The sequence below is a fragment of the Astyanax mexicanus genome, chromosome 24, assembly GCF_023375975.1.
Source record: "Astyanax mexicanus isolate ESR-SI-001 chromosome 24, AstMex3_surface, whole genome shotgun sequence".
In the NCBI taxonomy this organism is placed as follows: Eukaryota; Metazoa; Chordata; class Actinopteri; order Characiformes; family Acestrorhamphidae; genus Astyanax; species Astyanax mexicanus.
In genome coordinates, this window is record NC_064431.1 from 4,125,030 (window position 1) to 4,143,400 (window position 18,371).

General features: G+C 38.3%; 1 protein-coding gene across 5 annotated transcripts in view; it reads right to left on the minus strand.

The window, feature by feature from the left end:
* The window catches only part of kcnab2a (potassium voltage-gated channel subfamily A regulatory beta subunit 2a), a 134,186-nt gene that overhangs the window by 5,581 nt on the left and 110,234 nt on the right, over nt 1-18,371 (minus strand). For all 5 annotated transcript variants that reach the window (XM_022682264.2, XM_022682265.2, XM_049471644.1 and 2 more), the window contains 9 exons: nt 17,343-17,387; nt 16,584-16,628; nt 15,554-15,597; nt 15,195-15,281; nt 11,880-11,965; nt 10,303-10,423; nt 8,716-8,810; nt 6,410-6,530; nt 1,696-1,784 (listed from right to left, as the gene is read on the minus strand). In XM_022682264.2, coding sequence (XP_022537985.1) covers nt 1,696-1,784; nt 6,410-6,530; nt 8,716-8,810; nt 10,303-10,423; nt 11,880-11,965; nt 15,195-15,281; nt 15,554-15,597; nt 16,584-16,628; nt 17,343-17,387 — 733 coding nt within the window. The remainder of the gene's footprint in view (nt 1-1,695; nt 1,785-6,409; nt 6,531-8,715; nt 8,811-10,302; nt 10,424-11,879; nt 11,966-15,194; nt 15,282-15,553; nt 15,598-16,583; nt 16,629-17,342; nt 17,388-18,371) is intronic.

Below are 18,371 nucleotides of genomic sequence, written 5' to 3' on the forward strand. Positions count from 1 at the left end.
TATATATATATATATATATATATATATATATATATATATATATATATATTTGTTGTAATTATTTCTGCCAGTGGTGTACGTCTGCCATTAATCATGAAGTTCTTTCTGTTCTGGCTACTATACTTGCGCAGATCTCCACCACATCAAGAACCATGAAGCTGATTGGCTCATTTTGTTAACAATCAGGGCTCTACCAATGAACAGACAACACTAAGTGATGCAAGAACTCATATTTTAACCAGTGGCTGGTTTCCTCATTTGTCATTTGTAACATCTCTGAAAGCGCTGCTATTCATGTGGTGAGCCTAGCAATTAATAAATGATTATTAAAAGAACAATGGGCATGGCATTTTTCATTTTTCTCCTACTGAAGTCTCATTACTCTAATCTGCCACGAAAAATAGAGTTTCCCTTTCTAGGGCTCCTTTTCCTTCATCCACAGATTAATGAAGAAAAAAAAATCATTATTTAAAAGTCTGTCCCATAGCTGATATCGTTCTCCAAAATATAATAGTGGTGCTCTTGTCTTGTCATATTATTTAAATACATTCCTGATTACAAAGTGCCACCAATGAAGCCACATTTTATCCCATATTTAAAAAAAAAACATTAATCAAAAAGTGAAAATGTGGTGATTTGTGGCACTGAAATTTAAGTGGGCAAAATGTTTAAATGCAAAGTGCATTAGGTGTATACTGACCTAACAATCATCTCAACATTCAGCTACTGAGGACACTCCAATATGCTGCTTAAATTACCATAAAATAGCCACTAGGGGGAGTGTGTAACCAAGATTGGCAACCTTTTATTTTAATGATCCAGTGTAGATATTTATTAGAGCACTTGTTTTTAACTTTATAATAATAAAAATAAATGCTTTATATAACCTTAAAATGTTCTTCAGCTGGTTCTTTGAGTGATGCAATAAATTTAAGAACCACTTATGCTTCCATATAGAAATATTTTTTTAAATAAAGAGATATCCGTGTGAAGAACATTTTAAAAAGAATTGTTCTTTAACAATTTAAAGGATGGAAACAAAGATGGTTCTTATCTGGCATTGCTTTGGTCAAAGAACCCTGTGTACTTTGAGAATCTGAAGCAAAATGTAATAGTTGTAATGAAGTGTGCACAATGGACAAGATTTTGTGTAATTACAAGATGTATTCAGTCACACAACACAATTGGTTTTGCCTTTACTGCACTAAATGATCACTAAAACTGCAGAAAATCATAGTTAAAGAAGAAATCCGGTGTAAAATGGACTTTGGTTGTAGTGAAGCATAATAACGAGTACTACTAATTTGAGTTTGTTAATGGTGTAGAAATAGTCATTTCCTTGCATGGGCAATGCTATGCCCCTATTACTAGCATTGCAAGTCTGTTGGGAGCATCGGCTAAACGCTATGTAATTCTGAATGCTGAGGTCAAGTATAGGGAAGATATTCAACAAAAGTTCATACTTGTTATGTTTCACTACAACCTAAGTCCATTTTACACTGGATTTCTCCTTTAAACATCATGTTAAAGTGTAAGTGTGTACAGTATGCAAGACGACTCAACTGAGTCTAATTAAGTTCAATATATATATATAAAAAAAAATAAAAAACACTCAAATACAAACAATCACAGAAATACAATTACATAAACAAACATACCACCCATACTGAGCCCATACCGAGCTTTTGGCCTTACCTGTATTGCGCCTATATTCTCCATGAGCTGATCAGTGTTGGAGGCTCCTAAGAGCACCGAGCTGACTCCTTCATTCCTTAGGCACCACGCTGCAGAGGACCAGCACATAAATCACTCCCAGTACAGATACAGCATCACCACCACCATCACTATCACTATAGCAAGCACACAATATGCCCCACTTTATATCCCCCTCCCTCACAGTTTAGAGACAAGTAATACCACCCAACCCATCCACTACTAGTGCATACCATGGAAAAATGAGCTAAAACCATTTCCAAAATTAAAGAAATCAAACAAAATACTGTAGCTTCTTCTCCCACCTACACACACACACACACACACACACACACACACACACACACACACACACACACACTGAGGCATCTCACATAACACACATAGGAAAAGGAAAAAAAACAGCTGCCAGACCACACTGTTACCATGGCTCCCAGTACCGGGTATACAGTATGAAGACAAAAATATCTTAATTTTTTGCTTGCTGGCCTAAGAAGCGAGCGAAAGGAGTGCGCGCTCTGTGTGAAAACGGCACTGAAGGAGAGGTTAGGAGAAGACGAGGTGAGAGAAGCCATGTACCGCTGCAGCCCCCGAGAGACCACACATGCAACACCTCAGCCACACACACTGTGCACTGGATGGGAACTCTGCGGGGATTTCACTCCTTCAGAGAGTGAGAGAGAGAGAGAGAGAGAGAGAGTTCCTGTGCCATCTGTGGCCACTGTGTGTAGGCACTACTGTGTTTTGCGCGTGCAGGAGAACGAGAGCGGCTATTTGGTTGGAGTAGAACGTTAATCCTTCTTTAAGCTCGTGTGTGTGGCGACGATGCTCGGAAACAAGATTCACTAATATATATGAATTTCTTTACTAATACGACCCTGAGGAACGCTGAGAAGTGTGATAGAGAGTAGGGCTGCACGATATTGGAAAAAAATTACATTGCAAATGTTCTTTTTTGACAATATATATCACGATATTAAACAATGCAGGGCTCATGACTTAACTAGCCCCGCCCACACTGTCTTGCGTCCGGACCCATCAAGAGCTCATGAGTCTCAAAACTGTAAAACAACAGTAATCGGCCCTTTAATCAGGTATTTAAATGGCTTTTTAAAAAGCAAATAAGAGCATAGTTTTTCTGGGATTAAAAGCATGAATTCAGCTGTAACTGGAAATATCTGCGCTGCTTTCCAAACGTGCTCACGTTTACAAGCACGTGCCCAACCATGTGGATGGAGGCCATGCTGCGGTTACCTTGTGTTTACTCCTGTACCCCCCCATCACGCTCCCTCTCCCCCTCATGCTTCTCAGGCAGCAGCAGCCTGTCACTCACGCAGACACAGAGACCGCGCTGTGTATCTACTTCCTGTGTCAAGAATCAAAGCATTGTAACATGACATGTTTGATTTAACTGCCTTAAGTGACATCACGAAGATGATGCTTAAACGATAATGTGCAGCCTTAATAGAGAGGGAGTGTATTTCACCTTTAATCTTTACACCACATGCACGCACGCACATGTGTGAAGGCTGATAAAGCATCTCTTCCTCTTACACCAATGCTACAATAAAAGGCTTTTAATGTCTGTTATCAAAAAACAAAAAAAAAAATCCACTCTGGCTACATTTTAGTGAAGTGCAGATAAAGCCAGCTGTATCCAGCATTAGCAATACATAAATTCATTTCACTCTCCCTTTTATATAACCTCGCATCAGAATCAACCAGCAGCAAAGAGCAGAAATACCCACATACTCCTCATTTCTACCTTTTAAACCTCTTTAAAACTCTTTGCTACAGGTCTGTCCACAGGACTGCATTTCAATCATTCACCCTTAAATTACATAGCTGGTTACCTACAGGTTTAATAGCTGTTACTCAACACTTACAATTTACAGGTCGTGTAATGGTGTACACACATTGCAGGGGTCTCTGTTTGGTGCACACACACAGTTGCATTGAATTGAATGTATACACTACCAGCCAAACACCCCTATTTTCTAGCAGTCCAGTAGCAGTGCTGTCTTAGCAGTGTTTGACTTCAAAAAGGGTGAATGATTGAATTACTTAGTCCGGTACCACTTTAAAGTAAGACTCCCTTCGTAAAGGGTTTACAATTAGTTTATTAATGGTTACTAATTAGGTTGTAAATGCCTTAAAAATCATTAATAATCAGTTATAACACATACGTAAAAAGGGCAATGATATAGAAAGGCTGTGGGTTCACTATTTGACAAACAACAGGTCATTGTTGCCCTTTCTACGTATGTGTTATAACTGAACTCTTTATATAGGTAGTCTTATTTTAAAGTGGTACCCTTATTCCTTAATGATCTACTGCATGTTTACTGGTGAGATTTACACAAAACATGCTCTCCCAAGAATCCATCATTTACAGATGAGAGTGAGGCAGTGGCGGAAAGAGGCAGAGGACATGTTTCTCAGCTGAACTGTATTATTAAAACGATAACATATATTATATATTACAAACCATCAAATTAGACCCACTGGTAAATTGTGTTTACAGATTTTTTTAAAATCTTTTTAAAAAGCTACGCATTTTTGTCAAAAACTCTGATTAATAAATTAAACAAAATCATAACTAAACAGCCTCACTGTGCGTGAACCCTAAACACAGCTCAGGCTTTATTTCCTGAATGGTGGCAGCTGTATGAATGAGCAGGAAAGCTTTTGGCTTGATCGTAAATTAGCCGGCTGGAGCCACGCGGAGAGAGGGATTTATAGTGATTGGAGAAAGTGGCACTCGCTAATGGGGTGTGAAATGTGATCTATGGTGCTGCATCACGCGGAGGGCCGGGTGAGAAATGCTTGTGGGTTTGAGCCGGAGGAGCCATGCCGAGGTGTGCTGTAACGGGGAGAGTGCGGGAGCGTCATCGGAGGGGGATTGAGTGGCTGTCGGCGGCCGTGCGCTCTCACACGCACACACACACACACACCTCGCCCGCAGTGTGTAAATCAGCGGTGCTGTGCTGTCAGGACTGGGTGTGGGCTTTACCGCTGCGGGGAGCTTTTAGCACCGACAGGAGGGAAGAAAAAATAAAAAACCTTCTCTAACTTGGGTCTCATGAGTCAGAACTGCGAGGGATGAGCACACATACTCACACTCACTCACTAAAACACACACACACGCGCACCATGTAATCCATTGCTATGAAACTAATTCCACCGCTCCACTGAGCCATTAGACTACTTCACTCTCCCCAGACTTCACAAACCACCTACACTCCTCACACCCAAACCTCACACGGAGACAGAAACCCACTCACGCTGCGCTTAAAGGACATTTAGGGATGTGTGTGTGTGTGTTTGTGTGTGTGTGTGTGGCTATACAGGGATTAGAAATGACAAATAAGTAAATAAATAAATTACTAAATACATAAAACTCAACAGAAATTCACCTCAAACTGATTCAGGTTCAAATGGTTAAAGGGCTGACACAGCATCAAGAAAAAAAAGGATCAATCTACTATATAACATTCAAGTTACCATATTTTTCACACTATAAGGTGCACTTAAAATCCTTAAATTTTCCCAAAAATCATCAGTGCACTCTATAATCCGCTGCTCCTTATGTATGAATTCTATCAGTCAGGTATTAAGGAGAAGTAAAGGCACTCCACTGAAGTACAGAGTTATACAGGAGATTCAGTTTAGATATTCAGTATTAGCATTAGCCGCTAACTGCTATTACCCCGTTCAGAGGTGAGTATTATCGGCCTGTAGCCTGCTGCTAACCCCAGCTAGCGCTTCTGGAGCAGCATTAGCATTAGGCACGAACCGCATCAGCTTATTCCTCATTCAGAGGTGAGTATATTGGACTGTAGCCTGTGAGTTTACCATGCTACCGTGGGTCACCGGAGAACTCACTAACATCCAGTGCTTGTTTGACTTAAAAAAAAAAAAAAAAAGAATAATAATAAAAAAGTATTTTTTGTTACAATTTGTTTACTTAGCTTAGCTTTACTTAACTTAGTTAACATAAGTTACATTAATTACGACTAACTCTACGTACAGCAGATCCAATCAGAGGTGGGTGGTGGTGGGAAAGGAAGTGATACCCTAGCTTTAACAGAGCCATAACATGCTAAAGTATTATTGGTTAATATAGCTGTTCACACTGCTGCGTATATATCATCGCTGTCCAATGAAAAGGAAATGAATGAAAACAGCAAGTTTACAGGAGAGAGAAAAAACCTTTTAAACTTTCAATGGAATTGAATATTAAAGAAGTTTATTATTTCAGGTCATTTGAAAGTATTTCTATTGGTTTGTTCATTACAAAATTTTTATTATTATTATTATAATTATAATTATTCATTTATTATTATTAAACCAACACTGACCCAGATCTTAAACATGATAAGATATTACTCTAAGCAATTCAATACAATACAACTCTCTTATTATTGATTTAGTATTTCATTTAATTTTCATAGCCTCCTGTATCACTACTACTGACTAACAAACCAAAATTATTTTGATGAAAACTATTATTTCGTCTCTAATCCCTGTACATGTGTGTGTGTGTGTGTGTGCGAATGTGTGTGAGTGTATAAAAGTGTGTGAGAGGAAGAGGAAGGTGGAAGATGACTGTGAGGGAGGAGCGAGGTACAGGACGGACGGACAGACAGACAAAAAGAGAGAGAGCGGCAGTGTGTCTTTAGAAGGTATAGCGTACCGATGGCTAGCTGTGGCAGTGTGCAGCCCAGCCGCTCGGCGATTGCCTGCAGCTCTTTCAGCTTCGTCTGCTGACGCCGGCCCTCCTCGCTCAAGATCTTGTCCTTCAACCACTGGTAGCCCTGTCAACAACACAGCACACCTGCTCAAAAACAGGGCCCCTGCTGCACGCCGGTGCTCTCGCTCAATCGCACGCACGCACAGACACACACAGACACACACAGACACACACAGACACACACAGACACACACAGACACACACACACCGACAGACAGACAGACAGACACACACACAGACACACACACACCGACAGACAGACAGACAGACAGACAGACACACACACACACACAGCGACAGAAAGACAGACACACTAAGGAGCACCTTTGCGAGCGGGGCCTGTTTTTAAACACGTGACTCTGTCTTTCCCAGAAAGATGACCAAGCCATCTGTCTTTCGGTTTGGACAACTTTAAGGGTTAAAAGCAATTTTACACACACAAACATTTATTAATTTATATAAAAAAATAAATGAATAAATAAACCTAGAAATTAATGTTCTAATGGTAATTTTCCTCCTTTAACCCGTGGAAGTCCAGAGGTTTTATCAACGACTTGACATATTATGTAATTATAGAATTAATTATAGTATATATAGTTTTAATCAACTCCTTGAATTTTTCTGCTAGGAAACGGCTACAACCGTATATGTTCTGAGGTGTTATCTTGTGATTGAGGTGATCAGAGTTGGAGCAAGGCCTGACAGTGGGTGCCAAATGGACAGGACATTCCTATCTTTTCTAAAGTTGTGCAGGTATTTAACACTTCTTAATCCACAGCATCATGTGCGCACTAGAAATTACATTGTATAAATCATTACCACCCACAGTGTACAGCTGCACTGGGTGTAGGTGTCTGACCTACATATATATATACAGCTCTGGAAGAAATTAAAAGACCACTTCAGTTTCTCAATCAGTTTCTCTGATTTTGCTATTTATAGGTTTATGTTTGAGTATAATGAGCATTGTTGTTTTATTCTATAAACTACAGACAACATTTCTCACAAATTCCAAATTAAAATATTGTCATTTAGAGCATTTATTTACAGAAAATGAGAAATGATTAAAATAACAAAAAAGATGCAGAGCTTTCAGACCTCAAATAATGCAAAGAAAACAAGTTTATATTCATAAAGTTTTAAGAGTTCAGAAATCAATATTTGGTGGAATAACCCTGGTTTTTAATCACAGTTTTCATGCATCTTGGCATCATGTTCTCCTCCACCAGTCTTACACACTGCTTTTGGATAACTTCATGCTGCTTTACTCCTGGTGCAAAAATTCAAGCAGCTCAGCTTGGTTCGATGGTTGTGATCATCCAGAGGGTTTCAATTGGGTAAAATCAAAGAAACTCATCATTTTTTAAAGTGGTCTCTTATGTATTTATTTTTTTTCCAGAGCTATACATGTTGCCTTTAGTCGTCGACTTCTGTGTCTTCCAAGGGTTCATTTAAAATCTCCAATAAATAAATAAATAAATAAATATATATATATATATATTTTTTTTTTTATTATTTATTAATGATAGTACATGGTTGTGTGTGCCGGGATGGAGTAAAGCAACCCGGACAGTACAGAAATGGTTAATATTAACAGTGGTAAGGGTCCAGTCTGCTCTGATGATCCAAACACTCATAGATCTGAAATGCAGGAAGACCCATCACTGTCCAGATCACCAGCACAGGACATCACTCAAGTGTCGCTTCATATGTGATTTACGCACAGTGAAAGAACACAGTATGAAGGACACTGGTGCTTTTATACTGAAGGGACGGGTGGATGAGTGAAGTGGGGATGACTGGTTACTGAATGACTAACAGCAAAACAATGTTGCATGCCACTCCACCAATATACAGGTACACAGTACTGTACTGTACTGGAGAAATGCTGTTGTGTGTGGGTGTAAGACTGTATGTGTGTGTGTGTGTGTGTGTGTGTGTGTCTGTCAGTTCCACCAAAGCTTGCATTAAATATCCTCCTCAGAGTTACCACAGAAACACGGTCATATCACAAAACAAAAATGTTGAGGATTGTGGTCTGGAGGTTCATGCCACAACTACGAATTTCACAGACAAAAAAAAAAAAACACATCTACAGGGGGAAACACCCAAAGCTAGAACCTGGAAAACACGAACACATCCATTAGAACACCAAACCAAGGACACAAGGAGCCACTTATGATGCCACAGATGTTCTGGGAACACTAGAAACAGAGAGGCAACCGAGGGGCCGATGGGAAACATATTACCTTGAGAGAGGCGCGGGAGTACGGAGGCACCCCGCTGTCGTATTTCCCTGAGATGATCCCACAGGCCAGCGGGGACCATGTCATTGCTCCTACACCTACAAAACAAATCCAGAGTAGGGATGGGCGATATGGCTCTAAAATAATATCACGATATTTCAGGGTATTTTTGCGATAACGATATATTTGGCGATTTAGGAAAACTAAAATAATTAATTCATTTCAGGAATATAGTATAATAGTAAAACAGAATAATCATAATGTGGCAAAATAAATAATATAGCATAAAATAATATAATGCAGCAAATAATATTGCAGAATATTTAGTGCATGCATATAAACTGCAAACTAAAACAATTATACAATAAATAAACTTCACAGTAAATAATAGACTACTTTTAAGACAGAACAGCCCTATTATCACGATATGGATTTTTAATATCATGATATTTCTGTGTCACGATATATTGTATACGATATAATATTGCCCACCCCTAATCCAGAGCAATGAAAAGGTGAGAAAAGTTTAGAAAGCATTCCCATTGGAGAACGATCCCTCTGAGATAATAATCTCTCTAAGAAAACTGAAAAACAGAACAGTGTTGGATTTCAGCACAACACCGGTTTTCTTTCTTCTTCTGTTACTGAATGGGTGATTATGGTCTGACACAATTTAATGTAATTAGTACCCAAGTCTGAACCATCTAGAAAAGAAGTGCTTTCACTCTGCAAACAAACTGGACCACGATTTATTTTATCCACAGTGAGCAACACACCTGCTATTTTGGTGTAAACCAAACTGAAGAGTCTGAAAGTCCAGACCAAACAAAATAGGTGTGAAAGCACCCTAAGATACAGAGTTAACGACTGTGGAATTACTACATTTACTGGCCCAATCCCATTTCCAGATTGTACCACTATCTCAAGTGTAAACTTTCACCTTGGAACAGATTCAGAAGAGAAAGTATTGAAATCCTCCCTGTTATGATTACAGATAGAGCTATAGCAGTAGAGTGCTAAAGTTCAGCAACCTAGCTGCTGCTGCTGATTAACTAGTTAACTTGAGGGTTTTATCGTATGTCTTCAGAAAGGGGCTGAGTGGTGCAGCAATTATTAATTACTGTCCATTCATTAATTCCTCTGTGACCTTTTAGCCTCTGCCGTGTTTTGCATCATTTAAGGTGGAAAAAAGGTTGTATGCTTGGTATTAAGAAAATGACCTTAAGACATTGAAACTACACATTAAACTATGTAATATTGTGTTTTTAAAACTGATCAAGCAAAAATACTTGTGGTGTCTTTGGTCCCTTGAACCGCCATCTTGCCAGGGATTCTCACAGCCCTCTGTTTTGAGTGTGCCTCTAAAAATATCACTTTCCCCTCCCCTATCCCTCTAGCCTAACAAAAATAGGGCTATGGGGTGAAATGGAATTGGGCGTGGAGATTATAACACCACATTTGATATTAAGGGTATTACCTGCAAGTTCTGCTGCTGTAACAGCCTCTACTCATTTGTAAAGGGTACACACTACACGCAATGCTGGGCAAAAGACTGCTATTAGTCCTACAGCAGATAACTGTAGTACATACCTATCTTATGAAAGAGCTCAGGCAGCTGCACTTCCACCTTCTCTCTCTGGAACATGTGATACTCCGCCTGCTCGCAGATTGGAGGAATCTGGTTAAACTGCCGTGCCACAGAATATGCTTCCTGCAAGACAAAAAATAAATAAATAAATAAATCCTTAGGTTAATCCAGCCCATTGCTCCATAAACGGAGAAGAAATGCAAAGAAGAGAGGTGAAAAATGTAAAATGTTCTTAATAGTTTGAATGACTTTATTATTGATCTACAATGCAGATTTTTTTTTTATGATGAAACACTGAATTTAAGGTGTGTCCACACTTTTGACTGGTGTGTAAGAATTAGGCATTACTGTGAAAAGGGATTAGTATCCAGTGAAACGAGTAAACAACAGTTTACTTTATGCTAAGTGTGTGGTAGGTGTTAGGGTGAATAAAGACTGCAGATGTATATTTGAGAAGTTGGAAGCTTTATAGGATTTAACAGAAATGCTGACGAGAAGAAAATTACAGCAATCTACCTGTGACTCAGCACAGTCGAGGCTGGGTTATGAGGTAATGAACAGGTGAAATAGTGATGTGTACTGCAAAGGCAGTGAAATGTGTCTGACCTAAACCGGGGCTTCAGTGCATCGATATGACCATTATTTGCCTGTAGTCACTGCAGAGCGCGGTGTCTGACTCACTGTGTTGTGGGTGGCTGATGCATTCAATATGATGCTTTGGTGCCTGGAAGCTGTAATGCGAACCCATCCGTTAATATACTCATTTTAAAGTGCCTTTAGGTGAAGCTGGAGATATGTTTGGGTGATTTTCATTCCAGGAAGTGTCTTGGAGAAGCCAAAGTATCTTGTGAGTGAACTATTGAGCTAGGAGCACATAGCTGATGTTAATGAGAACAAAGATAATCTTAGAGAGAGAGAAGTTAAAGAGAGAGAGAGAAAGGAAGTGGAGAGAGGGAGTGAATGACTGAGCCTGAGCGAAAGTGTGAGAGGTGGTGGTGAGGGTTTAGCTGAACGCAGCAGCACGTCTGGTCTTCAACCAGCCAAAATGGGCACATGTCACCCCACTGCTCATTGAGCTCTATCAAATTCAAAGCTTTTACAATCGCCTACAAGGTGATGACAGAACAGCTCCTTACTACCTGCATTCACTGCTGAAGGCTTACGCTACCTCCCGGCCGCTGCGCTCCTCCAATGAACGTCGCCTCACTTTACCAAACAAACACTCACACAAAGAAATCCAGACTGTTCTCATACAGAGTTCCCCAATGGTGGAACAAACTACCTTCTACTACCAGATCAGGAGAATCTCTCGCTATCTTTAATACACTCCTGAAGACAGAGCTCTTCAAAGAGCGCTTACTCTCCTAACACCTCTAACAAACTAACTATTTCTAACCTCATTTCCTTCTTCCCCTCCTTCACTCCTCTATCCCATTATTTCCCTTTGACCTCCTTTAAGCCCTATCTAAAGATGTTTTTACCTTTAACTTCTATTACTTTTGTACTTCACTATTGTAAGTCGCTTTGGACAAAAGTGTCTGCCAAATGTAATGTAATGTAATGTAAAAAAGTGACTCACCATTATCTCCATAGGACTCCAGCGGGACGTGCCCCAGTACATGGCCATTCCCTGATTGATCACGTGGGTCATTGCTCGTACCGTCTCTGCCGATCAGAACACATTGACCCAAATTAGTGTGAGTGCAGAGTGCAGAATGTCACAGAATTACCACTGTAAAGCACTAGTGCAGGTCTGTGGGAAAACAACAGCAGGAGGAGAAGAAAACGAGGAAGAAAACTCTGGATTGATTTAAGGAACAGAAGCACATCCTTAATGAGTTCTAAACTGTAAACTGTGCTAAAATGAGCTTGCTTTAATCAATGCATCTGATGCAAACTCAAACACCTCAGCAGCTGGGAACTGTATTGGGAAAAACAATGGCAACAATAAAGAAAAAAAAAACAGTAATGAAAGAATGGATGAATTCATGAAGTCAATCAAATATATTTAATGGGAAAAAAAAATTACATTTGCCATTAGCTTGCAAATAGTGCTGTGCGCCATGATGATAAATATTGTGGGAAGATAGAAAAGTGTCTATAGTGCTACTTGCCTTCTATCGTCCCTATCGTTTCTACAGTAATTTTATCAATTATTTATGCAAATATATAAAGCAGGCTACTATGAAATTAATTGGTGTGGTCACTTTGCATAAACTCGGTTTATATAAGTGAAAAAAGATTCATAATGTGGTTTTGCGACATGAAGCTGCTTTACGTTATTTGACGGACTCGCGCGGACGCACCAGTTCACAACATGCTTTACATTATTATTAAACTCATGAGAGCTGAACAATGGAGACGCATTGTTCTTAAAAAAAAATAATAGCTACTGCATCTACCTTATCTGTTTTCATTTGATACATATATATTGCTGCACTAAAAGGTAGTAATTCTCATTTGTGAAAGTTTGGTTTAATGTTATTTTGAAATAAAGTTGGAAAAAGTGAGCAATGATATTTTTGTCATATTTTTCGAAGAATAACTGAAAATGATATATATTGTTTTTGTGAATAATAAAAAATAAATTCAAAACTATGGTCAAAATGGACAATTTACATGAAGAATGAAAGACCAGATTTCATTGAAACACAAACAGTTTAAACTACTACTCAGAAAACTATATATATTTTATTTCTTTCAATGCAGTTTGACTTAAAGCATCCTCTGTGTCAATAATTCCTTGTTCTGTGTACATTTCCTATGTTGAAGGCATCAAAGATGTGATAATTGTGATATCAGAATTGATGACAAAAGAAAAAAATTTACATTATGAATGTCAATTTTTGGAAGTACACACTGAAAAAATAAAGATTTTTTTTTTAATGTAAAAAAAATAAAATAAATAATAATAATAACAATAAAAATAAATAAATAAATGCCAAAAAGTGCCAGTGCTAATGAATAATGCTTGTTTGCTGAGCAGGAGAATCAGGAGTGCTGGCAAGTAATTTACAGCTGTTTCGCTGATGGCCATGTGTGATGAAGTGCACTCGTCTATTTAGCTGGAAGAAAGTTGAAAAGGGTGACTGAGTGTGTGAAAGAGAGAGAGAGAAAGAAAAAAAAAGAAAAGAGAGTAAGAAGGGGACAAAGGAAGAGAAAGCCTTCGTCACATGTATAGTGCAGCATCAGAGAGGAAGAGGACAAAGAGCAGAAGGCCACAAACGCTCCAGGCCCAGGTCATGTGTTACTGTGAACTTTGCTGAACTTCTGAAAGGGCAGCTGGAGAAATATTATATAAATATATACATATACACACACAAAAACTTCATCTGCCTTAATATGAAACGACTAGTCGCTCCTTATTCCTTAACTGCTTGGTCCCGTGAAAATATGGCAGGCAAGAGCTTCTTCCCCAGAATCAACAAGCCAGACACAAGGGTCTCAGCAGTAAAAGTTCACATACAAGCAGCTACAGGGGTGAACATGAACAAGAAAGTGTGGCCTGGCATTTAAGAACAGTTTAAAAACTCTGTTAAAAAGCTCTCATAAAAGATGTGAAAATTTGGCCTGGCATTTAAAGAAATATATATTGCCAATTAGGGGAAATCACACCCTTATAAGAGTGTAATCGTCCGTTAGGAAATGTCAGTTTCACTCATGAACACTATGAACTGTGCTCAACTAATATTATATTAAAATATTTATCACAATTTTTGACAAACAGCAACAGTAGCAGACACTTAAAAACTGGTATTTGCGTACTCTACTAGAGGTAGAGCTGGGCAATGTGGCCCGAAAAAAATAAATAAAATAAAAATAAATAAATTAAAATCTTCGATTAAAAAAAAAAAAAAAAAAAAAAAAAAAAAAATCTGATTTTCGATTTTGATAATTTTTTTCCCCCTTCTAAAAATCTAACTACAGATGATGAAGAAATGATTAAAAACAAAAAAGTTTTTTATGTATTTCGTTTTTACTTAAATTTCCCCCTTGTGGTTAAAGTGCAACCAGAAACAAGCACACTAATAACTTTTAATAAATAAATAAATAAATAAACACGCCCTCCAAACACAAATAGAAATAAATAAAATGGTGCCCTTTTTGATAAAAACTGACAAAACAGAAAACAAGTACAATTTAATGTGCTATTAAGCGTCGGTGGTGGAAATCAAAACTCCGAGAAAATCGATTTTCATTAAAACACATGGTCCTTAATTGCAAATTCGAATTAATCGATAAAATCAATGAATCACCCAGCTCTAACTAGAGGTGTGGGAAATTTGAGATTCTCAGATGCATCTTGTTTCAGATGCAGACAATTCTTAATCGTTTCATAAATACATGCATTTTGTGTAATGGGCACGCTCCATCTGGTTCTTTCACATGGAGGAACGCTGCCATTAAATATGGATTAACCCTTCTCTCTCCAATCCTGAGTTTGGTTGCATGACTTTATTACTGAAGGAACTGTCTGGGGAACGGCAAAAGGGTATCTGCTGTCATATAAAGACTCTGTTTACATCAGTTAATAAAAGAACAGATAACAGAAAGGTTCAAAAACAGGAATACAGAGACTGAGAGCGAGAGATTACATCATATGAGAAAACTCATTTATTATATAGAGCTCATATTGAACTCCTCACCTATCGTGTTCCGCATCTAATATCCTATATGTAGTCTAACACTAATCAGTTGGCCACCATCATTTTCTCATCGACCCCTGGTTTATTTCATGACCTTTCCTGTAGTTTCTGTTTGATCTGATCTGACCCACTGTCTTTAATAACAGCACTGATGTTATTAAAACCCATCGTTGCTGTTGGTCTACTACTTTTAAAAACACAGAAACAAAGAGTTAAAAAAATGAATAACACTTCTCACAATTCCTTACCTTCCATAGGCGTGTTTGGGTCTGGTCTGTTGGCAAACACCACGTCCACATATTCTAACTGCAATCTCTCCAGTGAAGCTTTTAAACCTACAAAGAACAGATTTTTAACACACTGAACCATAACTGCACCGTTAACAAGCCACCGAGACTGACTTAAACCATGGCTGTTCGTTTCATTACAGTAAATCTCAGTTACTGGGTCTGTGTTCAGCAATTAAAAGGAACCTTAACCTCCAACATAGTTATGCTCTCCTGGGAACAGGCCACATTAATTAAAATAGCTCTTTAATTCATGAACCTGTAGCTCCAATAGCTCCTGCTCTGAATGCAGCAGTGCTGTATGTTTCATTCAGGCTTACCTTCTATAATGTGCTTTCGAGACAGGCCTCTTTCAGTCTCCGCCCTGCAGAATGGGTGTAGGAATAGGTTACATATGGAGAACAGGAAATCACGCAATCTCTACAATTACATTCAGTTATTTTAACACATTTCATATAAACACTTCAAGTAATCTTCAATGCAAATTCAAAATTCTAAGCATTTCTCATCTTAAAAATGTGGCATTTCTTTTTTTAATGGATAATGCAAACATGTCAAAAGACCACTGACCAAGTGTGTTAAGTTTTGTCGTTATTCTAAAATTGGAATCATATCAGTATAAACTCTGGCAACAAGATTTTCAACTTAACATTGAATGAAAAAGAGAATTTCCAAAAAAATAAAATAATACTAATAATAATAATAAAAATAAAAAAGCTGCTCTAAAATACTGTAATGAAAAAATGTGTTTCAAATAGAGGTTGGCAATATAGTACTACAGAATTATTATATAACGATAATTATATAATAAGACATTTGCACAACACATTATTGATTGCAATGCATTTTGTCTTTGATCTTGTATATATCAGTAGCTTTTTAGTTTTTTTTTTTTAAATACTATTAAAATACTATTTAAATACTCTTGCTATACTGTGCACTCTTGTTCAGGTTGAAACACACAAAAAACACTAAAGTACTAATTTTCCTAATTAATATAATGGGAGTGATTTGGGCATAATGTGAAATAATCCAATCATTGTGTCGCTTGCCAATCCCTTTAAAAGCCAGGTACACTCTCACTTTGGCGGATTGCTATTACAAAGGCGTAGCTACCTGATGTGCCCAAAGCCTTTTTATAGAAGAGGAAACTAGCCTGCTTGTGCATGGTGTGAACCAGAACCTGCAGGCCAGCACGAGTATCAACGTAGACATATTTACACTTTAACTGCATTTACTACATTTACTCCATTTACTGCAGTTCACAGCGTCTTTTGTGCCACTTGTTCACCTTTAAATAGAATCTGATTCTACACATTTCACAGTTACTAACAAATAGTTCAGACTTACTTTCCACCCCAAAATATTTTTGTAGTGATCACTAAACTTGAGCGTCTGCAAAATAAAGAAAAGAAGAAGAGAGCATCATGTCAAAATGGGTCACATGTCTTCGTTAATGCTGTAATACTGAAGAAACAATGTAGGATTAAACAGGCAAATGCTAAACAAGGCACAATGGGCAAATGCTAATAAGTACATGGGTTTATTCATCACACACACACACACGCCTGTGCTCTCTGGAGGTGACTGTTGCGTGGCCTGATATTGATGCACTTTGCTAGGATGACTAAGCTGCAAGGCCACTAGGTAAGCAAAGGCGCAGACACACACACACACACACACACACACAAACGTTTTATGATCATCTCCTAGGGAGAGCTCAGTTACTTTCTGCCTTATCATTGGAGCGCAGCCCCATCGAGAGCCCCATCCTGCCTCGGCATTAGCAGCTTAATTTCCAAACCAGAATTTCTAATAAGCAAACGGAGCCCCTTTGAACTGGAGCAGACAAACATACTAAGAGATCAAGCGGTCACAAACCCAAGGCTACAGACATGTACCTGATTTATAATTCAAAAAGCTACGAGGCACACTGATGGCACGGCTCCTAGCATTAATATTTCATATCTCTGCCTGCCTGCCGCACGCCGTGCCAAACCCCGTATTGTTCTCCTGCTTCTCCTCCTCTTTCCATCAGACCACGCTATCAGCCAGAGATCGACAGATGACTGTGCGGAAATTAAAAGGTGCACTCCTTCACAGACTCACCTCCATCCTTTCTTTTTTATGATATTGCCCAGCACCACCTCAGCTCTGGAACGAAGAGACAGACAGATGGTTATCAAGAGTCATTTATCATTTTACTGGTGAATGAACACATGGTCACTATTGGCTACCATGAAACTAAGAACACAAACATGAAAAGTGCATAAAAGGAAACTTGCTAGTAAAAATGCTAAATTTGATATCATATAGCATCAGTTCTTTTAACATATTTTAACAATTGTTATCAGATCTCTCCAGAAGTCAGTAATCCAATACGGACTCAATAATGTGTATCCATGACTAAGGTAGAATTAATGATATCTGGCAGATGTAGTCTGTCTAGGTAGGTAGACACTATGTCATGGAAAATGAGAAAAATGTAAGCTATACCCAAGGTTGCAGTGGTATAACGTTGTTAGGTATATTGTGATATGACAATTGATTGTCATCACACCTCCTGCAAAGTTTCTCATTTATTTTTATATCGTTTTTTAAAGGGAGACACTACATACACTTTCAATAATACACTTTTTCAAGCTTTAACTACAGCAAAGCTTTTGTTCTACCCTGTTAACATTACTTTAAGGGTCAATTTAAAATAAGAATTAGAAGAAGAAAGAAGATGAGAAAGAACCGCAAAAGTCTGTGATTCTGTGATCCTGTAAAACCACGATTTTAGTGAATTTCTGATCATTCATCTTAGAGTGAAAATCTCATGCTGTTGCAATCCTAGTTGTAGCATGACATGTTCGAGTTACATATTATTACATACTGAGATGTGGCTACTGTGCTTGCATTCATTGCAGTGATGCTGAAATTGTGCACTGTACAGCCGCACCAGTGCAAAATGTGATGCGATTCGAGGAACAGGTCAACATTCTGAGACTAATTAACGCTTAAGATAGGCAAAAACGCCTGCTGTAAAAAAAATAAAATAATAATAAATTAAAAAAATTTAGTTTTTTGAGGGGTGACTGACCTAAAAGAGCTGCCAAATGCTTGAGATGGTCGTCACTGCAGAAACACAAGTCC